The sequence below is a fragment of the Macadamia integrifolia genome, chromosome 6, assembly GCF_013358625.1.
Source record: "Macadamia integrifolia cultivar HAES 741 chromosome 6, SCU_Mint_v3, whole genome shotgun sequence".
In the NCBI taxonomy this organism is placed as follows: Eukaryota; Viridiplantae; Streptophyta; class Magnoliopsida; order Proteales; family Proteaceae; genus Macadamia; species Macadamia integrifolia.
Genome location: NC_056562.1, coordinates 13,065,109 through 13,079,052, shown reverse-complemented (window position 1 = coordinate 13,079,052; position 13,944 = coordinate 13,065,109). Strand labels below are relative to the sequence as shown.

General features: G+C 40.7%; 1 protein-coding gene across 2 annotated transcripts in view; it reads right to left on the bottom strand.

Annotated features, from left to right (window-relative positions):
- Positions 1-13,944, bottom strand: part of LOC122082611 (diacylglycerol kinase 7-like) — a 130,276-nt gene that overhangs the window by 87,991 nt on the left and 28,341 nt on the right. For both annotated transcript variants that reach the window (XM_042650291.1, XM_042650293.1), the window contains exon 5: positions 7,415-7,502. In XM_042650291.1, coding sequence (XP_042506225.1) covers positions 7,415-7,502 — 88 coding nt within the window. The remainder of the gene's footprint in view (positions 1-7,414; positions 7,503-13,944) is intronic.

The following is a 13,944-nucleotide window of genomic DNA, read 5'->3' as shown; positions in this document are numbered from 1 at the left end:
CTCCAATACACGGTACACACATGCACATCCACAGCACAAGAAATACTTGTTTCGGCCAATTGTCTACATGCACAAAGTAATGCCCATTGTCGAGCTCTGCATTTACTCAATGCTGATTATGACTGCACCCACAGCCAAGGAACACATTCCCAATTTCCACCAATGACATATAATGGCTAGGGCTTCACCTCTATTTTCCCAAAATGATCTGAGAGGCGGCACCCACGGCAAATAGGTTTAGGTAGTGGTAACTACCAAGGAACACAGTCTCTGCGCCCAGCACCATTGAACACCAATTACATACAAGGGTTGGGCTTATATCAATGCCCTATGGTGAAGCATTCATACATGCAAATTTCCCCCCAAGTAGATTACAACTATCACTTAGGCATTTTATCAACCATCTTGCCTACAGTGCTTTATAATAATGAAAATTTGACAAAAGTGAGGTTACCTTAGCAAAGAGCAACCTCCGGAGATGCGGCGACGTCGAATCCACTTAAGGCGGACCACAACACGCTGTCTCGGTGCCGCAAATGCTTTAACCTCAGTTGGCACCTAGGTTTTTTTAAGCAATTCACAAGAACCAAACCCTAGGTTCTTTTTTTTTTTTTTCTTTCCTTACCTTTCTTTTCCTTTCCACCCTTGTAGAAGCTTACCGTAGCTTCAACAATGGCAAACACTTCTTCTCACTTCTTCTCCTTTCTCTCCTTTCTTCCTTTGTAAAATTCCCTTTGCTTCCCCTTTCTTTGCTTCATTGCTTGGGCATTAACTCACAATAACTATCACCATTAACTACCATTAATGGAGCTTGAGCAACTCTTCTCTTGAAGTTAATGCAACATTTTATGCTCAAACACGAGTGGATAACCATTCTTCTTCAATAGAGTGGGGAAAACACAAACCTTAACTTTCTCTCTTTTCTCTTCCTCCTCTTCTTTTCTCTTTCTTTTTCTTACCCACCAGCACATAGGGCTTTCAATATAGTATAAAGCACACCCACTCAGCTGCACCTACATTAATGTAGTCTAAAGACCATTCTCTTGAAGTTGAAACCCCATTTAATGTAACCAACACAAAGGGGGAGCTTCTACTCTTGACTTCTCCTTTTCTTCTTCCCTTATTTTTTTTCTTAGATATGACTTACCACACTACTTCTTTGACTTCCAGCAGCTTCATATGCCCCTAATGGAGCCTATGAACTCAAATGCAAGAGGTTGGGTATATTCCTTTCAAAGGATAAGCCTTCATTAGGCTTCAACTCAAAAATCCAACCACCTCTGCAACTACTCTGCTTGTTTTCTTCCCACAAGTGTGTAATGCTAGAAGAGACCAAAAATTTGCAATTTGAATGGACCCAAACGGAGCGAGGATGAGGGAGATATGCTCATTTGAAGTTTGGTCCCTAAAATAGCCTGAAATGGAATCTTTGCGGGGGGCACAAGATGCACCGATGTCAACAGTCATACATGTTGTCGCTTCGCTATTGGTAGGCAGTACAAAGTGACTGAGGCCATCAGATCAAAAAAAGCAATTTGCTTACAAACATTAAATTGAGATCTAGGAAATATTCCAAGCTCTCACTTATAGCAGCAAACCCATTCTGCCTTTATTTTTTGTGCTGAAAACCCCAACAGCCAGACTCTTCATAATTACACAAGAACCCCTCACTTCAAACTTCAAAATCCAAAACTCCCCCACCAACACCGAGAGTATTTGGCTATTTTCCGAACTGGTTTGTCTGACCGGTTTCGCGGAAACGAACATAACTTCTTCATACGACTTCGGATCGACTCAAAACGAAATGTCTATGAACCACGACTCGACGCTCTAAAATCTTCCAAAAGAGCCAACCATTGAAAAAGACAAAATTTCCCCTGAACCTTGTGGATATCATAACTACCTCATACGGTATCGAAACGGGACAAAACAAGGTGTGTTGGAAAGAATAAATTACGCTTGCATTGTCACATGGAAGATCCATCTTCCAGAAAAATCATTTTCAATGCCAAAAATGCCTCCGAATGTAAAATAGGCTAAATTTTCCTACGGATGCCGTAACTTCTTCATATGGTTTCAAAATCAGGTGTGTTGGAAAGAATAAATTACGCTCGCATCATCACATGGAGGATCCGTATTCCAGAAAAATCATTTTCAATGCCAAAAATGCCCCCGAGCATAAATAGGCCAAATTTACTAGTTTTGGCCCGAAATTCCACTCCACCTATAATGGATGACTCAACTCACTCCAAACACTTCATATAATATTTCCATCTCATCGAAGAGACCATACACTACCATGTTGCCACTTTCAGCCATGTCACCCAAACTGGCCATGTCATCATTGCCATATGGCCGAGGTTGCCAACAAGGACAACCAGAAAATAACAACAATGAGGCCAACAGTAAGAAGTAAATGAAATCAAGTTAGCACAAAGATTGGGAACATGAAGAACAGAAGAAAAAATAATAATAAAATAAAATAGGGGAGCATTAAACATATCCTTTACCAGAAATGGTGGACAATAAGCCATCGGCAACCCGGACTTTGTCCTTAACAGAGCTAGGGAGGTAGGAACAGAACAAGACTGATGAGCTAGTCATATGCTCAGAGGTGCCAAAATCAATAAGCCAAAAGGGACTAGTAGAGGTAGAAACATGGAAAATACCTGACAAAGCAAGATGGGAAGCAGGTGCAGGGGTTGGTGTCCTCAGGTGGGACATCATGCATTGTAGAGCCTGTAGCTAATCCAAGTAGAAAGGCATAGATGAAGATGAGCCTACTGGTGGAGGAGTAGGGCCAATAACAAAACTATCAACAATCTCAGAGAGATGAGCCTAGGGCTGGGTAGATCCTTGTTTTCCACGACTCCCTCCCTTTGGGCAACCATACAACTTCCAACATGTCCCCTTAGTGTGACGGGGTCTACCACAGTAATCACATTTAATTGGTTCTCTGGCGAGTGTGGTAGATTAAGAGGAGTCAACAGTAGCAGGAGTGGAGACCAAAGCAGAGCATGGAGTCATTGTCGGCATCATAACATATCGGCACCGGTCCTCATGCTGAAGGAGATTATAGGCCTTGTTGTAAAATAGGAAATGTGTAACGAACAAGGATCTGTGAACATGGGTCGAATCATGTTCCGGATTGAGACTGGTAAGAAAACCACAGACACTCCATTTCTCGTTCCTTCTGGAAAGCTTTAGTATCAGGTACACAAACTATAAGAATAGGGTTATAAAAATTGAGCTGCTACCACAAAGAGTTCAAGGTGGCATAGTTGGTAGACAAAGACAAATCTTTCTAAGACGTCTCACCGACCTGGCGAAACAATACATAAATCTATGCATAATTGTGAGTCTAGGCATAGGTCTGTTACACAGCCTCCCAGGGTTCCTCAGCAGAGTTCATCAGAAAAAATCTAAAGCTATAGTAATCAGAGCGCCAAAGCGAACCAAGGCGTTGGAGGGCTACCTAAGCACTTAGGCGACAAGTGTTATTTTTTGTTTTCACTCTTTTCTAACATTATTTGCTATGCTATATATACCTTGTATCATCAAAAATCAACATTAAGCCACATTAAGTCACCAAAAATCAACATTAAGCCACATCAAATCATCAAATATCAACATTAAGTCACATTAACTCATAAAAAATCAACATTTACAGAAATTCTCTTGTTTTATAATAAGTTTTACTAGTCAAATGATTTTATTCTTATATAAGACTTTTTATATTAGGCATAACACAAAACCAGCTTTCCAACAAATCTAAGATTACTTAAATCTAAGCTGTAATGACAAAGTTATGTTCCTGTCAAACTTATTTTAAAGTGCATGAATGTTGTTAAAATCGCCTGAATGAAAATAATTTTAAAGACATCAAAACAAAAAATTAATTTACCGGACTTTTGGTTTTTAGCAATGTTTCACCATGATAAGATTTATAAAATTTTCAAAATTGAAAAAAACCTCAGTATTTGAAAGTTATAAATCGCCCCTACAACCAAAAATCCAGTTTTTGTTTTTGGACTGAGGGGTTGACTTTTTATCCTTTTGGAATTTAATTTTTAAACTATTTTTATTGGATTCAAATAGGGAGGATATGTGCTTATAAGTCCAAAAATATAAGGCGACATGCAGTGCAATAAGGCGACAATTGCTTAGGACCTAGGCAAATCTCCTAGACGCCTAGGCGGCGCCTTGACAACTATGTCTAGAGATGATAGTAGGCTTCATAGAATTGAGCAAAAAAGACAACCAGTGCATCGTGGGCCAACCAAGTGTTGGGAGCAAGACCTACAGGTCGCTAAGGTGTGTCACTAGTCATGTATCCCAAAAAGTGATCACCCCGTATGGTTAGTAGGCAGGCACATGACCAGGGAAGGTAATTAGACTCATTCAGCTTCGGTGGACCTGATTGGAGAGTGGGGTGATGCACAGAAGCCCCAACACGAGGCGTCTCACCACTCCCAGAGTCGACCATGATGGTTCTTTTATCATCTTTTGACATAGAGTCGGAGAAGAGGTCAACGAAGATGGGTGTGAAGACGTCAGGAGGTTGATCAAGCTACTGCTGAATACCAGGGCACATAGTCAATTAACAGACCATAAGCAGTGTGGGCTGCAGTGGTGGAGGCACAAGAGATGGCAGCAGCGCTGTAAGGAGGCACGAGGCACTGCACGTAGGCGGCACGGCAACAACGCTGCAGGCGAGCAGCGAGGTCTGTAGGGACGTGGAGTGGCAGCAGGTGCTACAGGAGGCGACGCAGGCAGCAGGGGTTGTAAGGGGCGACGTAGGCAGTAGGGGCTCCAGGGGGCGACGCAGGCAGTAGGAGCTACAAGGAGCGATGCAAGCAGTAGGAGCTGCAGCAGCAACGAAGACAGCAGGGGCTGCAAGTGCAGCGGGAGGCAGCAGGGCCGCAAGAGCGACCCGAGGCAGCTGAGTGGCAGGAGGGCGGCGACGGATCATGTGATAGTGTTAGGCGGTTAGTTGCGGGGCATGGTTCAGTCAACCATGCTTGACCAAGGGAGGCGAAGCCTCAAGAACAGAGAATGGAAACTCTATGGTGGCAGCGGAAAAAAAAATTAGGGCTTTTGGCTCTAATACCAAGATGAAATATAAAATATGAGGAAATGATTCGTCTTGTCTAATACGATAGAGGCCACCTTTATTTATAATAAGAGAATAGGGTTACAGCTAGAATAAGGATGAGTCAAAGCCTCATAGGCCTAGATACATTGTACCTAGACACTTTAACACTTCGCTTTTGAAGGTCCTAGTAAGAGTAGGATTACTCACAACAGGTTTTGGAGCAGCACGACGAAACTGAAACAAAGAGCAGAGAACCCTAAAGTGCCGCCACTTGGAGCAGCCGTGCTGCCCCCTCCCCCCTCCCCATCCTTTCACTCCTGTCTCACACATCCGGGAGGTCGTGATCCACCCCTTTCCGTCTCCCGAATCCTTCCACTCCTGTCTTGACTCAGAACTAGTGATGGTCTTGCTGTGATCCTCCTTGATTGACTCGTTGGCTCCTTCCGCCAATCTTCTCTGGGCCTGTAGCTACTCATCCTCAAGTTGCTGCTTTGATAGGGTATGGCTATGTCGTTGTCCATCCGTTGCTCCGACCTGCTCCCAGAACGGTTAGTTGGCTCCTCCTCCCCTCCGCCAACGCTCTCTGGGCCCGTTGCCGCTCATCCTCGAGTCCCTGAATAGTTAGAGTGTGCCATTGTGCCGATGGCCTAGCCATGCTCTCTTCTGGATCCTTGGCGGATCAAACGTCTTCTCACGTTTCCTCCCTGATCAAATAGTTTGTCACGGTGATTTCTTGGCAAGCTCTTTGCAAGGCTTGCAACCCGCAAAGTTGCCACCCATGCTCAGCCGACAGCCACCTCGCTGATGCCCTCAGCAAGGCCCGCGCCCCGTCTTCGCGGCTGTCTCTTCCACGAGGCCAGCTTCTCTCTTCGCCATGGCCCTCCACAAGGCTCGCGCCTCGCCGCCGTACTTGCCTTTTTCTACTAGAACTTTGATTCATGTCTCGACAGCTGGAGGTTGATATGATGAGATATGATGGTAGGGTTTGGTGGAACCCTACCTGAATTTTCCTTATTTGCCACTTCTCCTTCTTTGGGCTTCTGGGTTCTTGTTCAGCCCATGTGGGCTTTAGAATTTTAAGTTGTTGGGCTTCTTAGCTCTTTTTATTTTAAGTCCATGTGGGCTTTGTGTTGTAATGGACATGTCTCTTCTTCTCCTCAAGCCCTCTAGGCCTTGGATGCTGTCTTTTCTGGACTTTGGTTACAATTATAGGGGTTGTAATCTCCCTTAGGGGATATATTCTCCCTCCCCCCTTCTTTTAATGCATTTATTAATTCACCCAAAAAAATAAAAGAGTGGATTACTCTTAGTCCTAATAGTATTAGACTTACATTCCTAGTCTGAGTAGGAAACTTTCTCCTACAAGTCCTACCCCAATGAGACTACATCTTTTGCTTTGATTCCAGTTTTACTTTTCTAATTAATTCTAAGACTTTGCTTTTGAAGTCCTAGAAAGAGTTAGGACTACTCTTGTCCTACTCTTTCCTAGTAGACTTCTATTCCTAGTCTCCTACAAGTCCTACCCCAATAAGACCTGTTCCTCTGCTCTATTTTTTCACTTCATTCTGCTCTTTTTCTTGCTTCTTTTTTTCTTTTTCTAGCAAAGTTTAATACTACTGATTTATCCTCAAAATCGAAATACCAAAGTTTTCAACATCAATCACATTTCCTTGGACCATAGCAAGAAACACATCCTAAAGTAGTATGATTCAGTATACAAGTTTACAGACAAGAAAACCTGCAATACTGAATACTAAGCCAAAAAAACAAGAATACCCCACAAATGTCCTAACCCCTCATTCTCCTATGTCAGAATAACTCTCTCAGGTCAATTTTTTCTTTTCTTCTTTCTTCTTTTTTTTTTATTTTTTATTTTTTTATGGGATACCAAAACAGTAAAAATCAAATGTAAAAGGAATTCAGATTCTGTCAGCTGAAAATCAGAAAGGATACGGCTAGTGTAGTGCAGAATCAGTTTTCGATCATAAAATCATTTGGCACAAAACACAGCCCACATTCTTAAGTGACGTATCAAATGAAACATTGATGAAACTGACATGAATTATTAATTAACACCAAACATTGAATGTAAGCTACCAGATAATTTTACAATGTTGTATGTTAACAAAACAGGTCACGGATGACCAGTAAAAAAAAAAAAAGGCAACTCAGCCTTATCCCAACTAAATGGGTTCAGCTACATGGTTCCTTGCCCTCCAATCAGCTCTAATTGATGTCAAACATGGATAACCAGGAAAAACATGCACCTTAAATAACAGTCAACCAACCAAAATAAACTCAAATTTTGATGTTATCAACCTGATCAAGCGAACCTTCCTCCTTATACTTCAGAGAATAGGGCAGCTCTATATTTTCTCCAGATGGCATTGAGACCACAATCTGCCAACTGCATTGTGATAGCAGGAAATGTTCAACACTGGTAAGTTGATTCATTCAGGGAAAAAAACAAAGAAGGAAAGTGAATAGCAACAGGACTCTAAAAATGTACAAAGTTGGTAGAGAAATGAAAAGGAAAATAAATAACAAAGTCAGTCTTCACTAAATTTGGGGAGGCCAATTGTTGATTTAAGAAAAATAAATAAAAGGGAGAAGAAATTTTTTAATGATAATTCCAAAATTAAAAATACAGATGTTCCGTAACAATTAAAATTAGGGAAAAAAGACCTTTATGTGGTCCAACCAGGAAGGGCTTCCTGCATGGCCCTCCATGTTGAAATTCCGACTGGTGGATAGAGAGAACATGGTCTGGATTAACCACATGTCAAATATTAGAGCCTAGTTCAATCAAATACCATCCTGTGTATTGGCAAGCACCCTCTAAGTAGTCCCTGCATTAGTGTGCACCTTCTTGGTAGTCTCGGATTTTTAAAGATATATTTCTCCATGTGGCCAATTCTGTTTGGGCTGAAATTTGACCTGTGAGCAGGGTACCTTGAGTCTACCTATTTACAAAATTAGGCCCCATCCAAAAACCACATGACATATATTAGCACTTCCTAGGTGGCCATGTATGAAACCATTGCTCTTAATATTAACAATGTCTGAGAAAGAGAAAAGGAAGTAGAAGAAGATACAAGCCCACCAAAAAGGCTCAAGAAAATCGCTAGAGTGAAAAGCCCCCAAGATACTGTAACCATGATCCAGAATATCCTCTCGAAACACACACACACACACACACACACAAAAAAAAAAAAAAAAAAAAAAAAGGGAAAAGGAACTCACCCCATATGATGCGCATCCAGATTTCAAAACTCGGAATCGGATAGCTTATGGGCCCACTCAAATTTGCAATCATTAAATATTTAAAAAGAATGCAATTTGGAAAATATATCAAAGGTAGCGAAGGAAAGAGGCAATTTAGTAGATAACCAGAATTGCAAAGGGGTGTGATGAGAGGTGAAAGTGGTATGGAACGCAAGGGTCTTTTCTAATTTCTGTATGGGACAATGCTGGAAACAATTAGGAGGAAGGTTCCAAATAAAATTAGAATAAAAGAGGGGGGGTATTTATGGGATGTTGCAATAAAACTAACACTTTTGAGGTTGTCTTCAACCTCACGACAGCCAAGGGAGTCACATTAAACACCAAAAGAGGAAATCAAGCTTCAGCCCCATGGAATCTCTTTCAACAGCTCTGAAATTCCAGATCTACTGTTGCCCAAGCCTGCTGGACCAATCTAAACCAGCACAGCTCAAGGATTCAAGCAATACTTGGAATCAGCATTAGTTGCAGGTATGGTCTGCATCTGAGTTCATCTCTTGTGATTACTGTGTGCTTTGGAGGGCAATGACCAAGGATATCGATCGCAGGCAGTAGCTTCACCTTCGGCCACAACCACAAGACGAACGAAACCCTATCGAAGGAGATCGAACCTCCTTTCTTGGCTGTGAGTGTCGCCTGGAACAAAAACAGGGAAGAACGAGACAGGGAAATAAGGAAGAAAGAAAGGAAAGAGGAAAGAAGAGAAGAAGATCAGGCGAGTAACAGGTCTGCGCTCGTGTCTCTTCGAAAATCTATCAACAGTGGACTACACAACGTACATAAAGACTCAAACTGACCTTCCTAATCTGAAATGGAATTAAACTTGCTTCTAAGTCTAAAAATAGAAATAAATGTCACTAAAATAAGAATACTACTAAACTAAGTTCTAACTTTAAAAAGAAAGAAATCAAGGAATCTAATCAAAGGATATCCCTAAACCCAACGCCCAAATGCATCACCATACCACCACTGCCAACAGTAACAATAATTACATTTCGAATGAAACCCTCCAATTAAAAGTCACATTGATATCCCCCACCCTACAAAACAAATCAATCAAACCACTTTCTACCTTTCCCACAACAGAATATCACCAAAGATTCCAGTAGATGGATCTTTTACACAACTTGATGCAATCCAGGGTTCCAAAACCAGATTCAGATTGCTTTGGGCTCACTTAACACTAAACCACTGAAGTATTATGAATAATGCCAATCTGTAAATAACAAGTGGCAATTCAGATAATGTAAATGGAGGCAGACGCAACACCACAACAGGAAACTAAACCTTTTTCATTTCATTCTATTCTGTCTAAATCAATTGTATTACATTAATATAAAGAAAAACACCCTTAAATAATAATATAAACCCAACAAAAATGGAAACTAAACTATCTAGACAATATCTCAAATATAAAACTACAAATAATTCCTATGTAATCTACTCACCCAAATATGATGAAATAAACTAAAACATTACATCTTATGTCAACTACCAGCCCTCTTCAGACCAGAAAACCGGGTTGGACTGGATTCGTCTTGGCTTCTATCTCCAAACAGGGTCATTTCGATCCAGCCAGGCTTAGACAACTGCATCAACATGCCTCCTCTGGAAGTAACATTGAGTTCGGATAGGGACTAAGGATACCATCTGAGTTGACTCGTTTGAGGAGAAATGATCTGGCAGTCCGCTTGAGCTTGATGGTGGGAAGTTCCTTCACAAGAAGTTTCATCACCAGCCCACTGTGCTTGAAGGAATAAGTATTCTAGTAGACACAACGTTGTGCCTTTTGTCGAATAACCATGGTTGCCCTAGGCATAGTTGTCAAGGCGTCGCCTTGGCGTCCAGGCGGTTTGCCTGGGGCCTAGGCGACAGCCGCCTTGTTGCACTGCATGTCGCCTTCTGTTTCGGCACTTATTTATGCCAAATATCATTCAAGTAAATGTTTTTAATATTTGTTATTTCATTTACTTAAGATATTATTCATAAATAAGCAAATACCCCCTATTTGAATCCAATAAAAATAGTTTAAAAATCAAATTCCAAAAGGATAAAAAGTCAACCCCCCAGTCCAAGAACAAAAATTGGATTTTGGTTATAGGGACGATTTTCAACTTTTAAATGCTAGGGTTTTTCTCAATTATGAAAATTTTATAAATTCTATCATGTTAAAACATTGCTAAAAACCAAAAGTCCGGTAAAAAAATATTTTGTTTTGATATTCATAAAATTATTTTCATTTAGGCGATTTTAACAGTATTCGCGCACTTAAAAATAAGTTTGACTGAAGCATTACTTTGTCATTGCAACTCAGATTTAAGTAATCTTAGACTTGTTTGAAAGCTGGTTTTATATTATAACTAATACAAAAAATCTCATGTAAAAATAAAATCATTTGACCAGTCAAACTTATTATAGAATAAGAGCATTTCTCTAAATGTTGATTTTTTATAACTTAATATGACTTAATGTTAATTTTTTATGGTTTGATGTGGCTAAATGTTGATTTTTAATGACTTGATGTGGCTTAATCTTGATTTTTTATGATACAAGGTATATATAACTTACTAAATAATGTTAGAAAATAGGAAAAATAAAAAATAACAATTGTTCGCCTAGTTCGCCCTAAGGCGGGCGCCTTCTCGCCTAAGCGCTTAGACAACCCTCTACCGCCTTGGTTCGCCTTGGCGCCGTGACAACTATGGCCCTAGGAGGATGTGACAAGCCTTCAAGGCAGAATGTCACACTGCATTGTATCGATCACCCCCAAATAGAAACAAACTGTTATGTATATATTGACGCTGCCCTTCCCTACAGTTCGATCTTTTAGGTGAAACAATAGCAAACATGGTATCAAAGCAAGGAGGTTGAGTGTTTGACTCCTTGGAAGTGCAAAAATCGTAAGGGCCAAAAACTTCTCCCTTGGTGTGGCGCAATGAAATGTCACGTGAGCTCCATGTGCAAGGACCATGGAATCTTAGCCTGCATATGCAGGGGAGTTTTAATGTATACAATGGCATTGCCCTTCCCTAATAGTTCGAGTCGTTAGGTGAAACAGTAGCGAACACAAACATTGTTCATTGATTTTTAAGTTGGTGTTCACCTAAGCAACTTTGTAGCGGTTAGGATGTAGCTCTGTCTTCAAACAGAGCTTCCAAACGGCATCTTCAGAGATGACATAAGTACATTAGCACTGCTGGCTACCATAGTGCACTGACTGTCATTACATCATACTCTAGTCTGGAATATGCTATTGCGGCACCAATCATCCTCATTAGATATCTTATGTGTGTATCTAGAAGCGGACGAAGAATGTAGCAATATTGCGGCTCTCCATAACTATCATCCTCATTGACCTCACTACACTAATGCTAACGTTATGCCTCTAAAAGCATTATCCCGTTCAATCATTGCTCCTCTAAAGCTGTTACACCAGTTCCCAAACCCCGTCTAATTTAAACTTGTCATAATAGGTGTTGCTCCAGCAACCATCAATATCGGTGACCTGTGGACTACAGCAGTGAAGGAGTCAAATAGACAAACTGCCCTCCATGTACATGCTTATGGTGTGAAGGTAGCAAAAAGATATATCTACATAGACTTCTAGACAAGGATAAAAGTATTGGTATCGGTCAGCCAAAATTAAGATACGTATCAAAGGGTATCGTATCGGAGATACGCTAAAGATATGCACATAAATAGATAGGAAACACTTTTTATACACTTTTGCACACAAAAATAGTTAAAAAAAAAACTACATATAACATGTATTATACATAAACACTAAATTGAGAGTATCGCACTAAGAATCCAAGGTTTGTAGTTGTCTCATAAATGTAAAATCTGTGTTCCCAACCTTAATTTCCACTTTAGTTAGAGAGAAAAAATGGTTGGCAGCAACTTTGGAACAAAAACCCCTAAAAAAATCGTGTTTTTTTCTGAAAAATAACCCATCTTGGCCATTATATGACTGTAGCACACCGTATCGGTACGTATCGTACAGTATCGGTATGTATCAGTCAACACATACCGATACGCACCAATACATACTGAAACGTACATTTCATCTCAACTTTTAAATTTCCATAAAGCATCGGTATGTACCATAGGATACATATCGATACAAAAGGATTTAAAAAATTCCATGTATCGTATCGGTAAGGGCCAATACAAATACGTATCGGCCGATACGGTACGATACGTACCGATACTTTAAACCATGCTTCCAGATGTTTGGTAATAAGTAATCGAATCATGTTGCTTTAACCTATAAATGCATAGTAAAATTACATCATTTTATTGTACACAAATTCCTATAAGAAAATATTGGAGAAAATCCAATTTTAACAGTAAAGGTTTGATCAACTGGTCGATCAAATTGGTTAATCAGGTGACCTACCGGTGCCATCTCTGGTGGATCTAAAATCCCTATAATGGATTATTGTCTGTGGAACCCCTATGCTTTGTATTTGTACTTAGCCCCTCTACACATGTCTCATCACAGCTTGAGATCCATCTATAACCAGTGAGGTCAAAACGGTTTGCCCGTATGGTCCAACAGGAAGATTAATGGGTTCAGGTGAAATTGCTTAAGAAAGGCTAACAAGCCTCTGTGGCTTGTGCTTATAAATAGAAATGAGCCTTGGAAGGCTCATTATTCACAAACTCAAAACCATGAGAGGGAGAGGAAGTTGGAAGGCTCATTATTCACAAACTCAAAACCGTGAGAGGGAGAGGAAGAAAGGAAAGAAAGGGAAAGAAGGAGAAAGGAAGAAGGGCTTGGTTTGCTTGGAAAGGAAGAAGGGCTTGGTTTGCTTGGAGTCATGCCATCCGCGCTCAACCCAAGGTAGGTTGCTTGTTCTCCATCCTTTCCTCTTCATTTTTAATGACCAAAACGACATAGGGACATGGGGTTAGGGGTTTTGTTGGGGACTGAAACCCAATGTTGGTGTATCAAGTTTAAAAGGCGGCACATCTTCCATTATGAAAAAGACTCCCCATAAAGAGGTGGCACAGTGCAGTAAGACACAAATTCGTGAAAGGCAACATCCATAGTCACAAACCAACACCAAGCGGGAGGGTGATAACACCAATAGCCTTTCTGAGTGGCAAAGGACCCTACAAAAATGCATCAGATACCACGAGGATCAAACTTCTTGTGAGGATGATTGATCACGAGCATAATAGACACAACTGAAGACCTTGGAATGAACAGGAAAAGCAGTAGAGCTTTGGAGATGATCCAAAGGGGAGAGGAAGTCAAGGACCCGAGAAGGCATTCGGTTGATCAGAATAGCTATAGTGAGAACCACGTCACTCCAATATTGGGGAGGAACATGCATCTCAAACATGAGAGTGCGTGCAACCTCACAAAGATGGCAATTCTTCCATTCTGCAGCACCATTTTGAGCCAGAGTAGTAGCACTGAATTGGGTCTACACCATATGATGGAATTGTTGAAAGCAATGAAAAACCTCACCCTTGGCTAGCATCATATAAACCCAAGTGGTCCGAAAATGGTAGTCGATAAAAGTAAAAAACCACCGAAAACCATTTATAGACACATA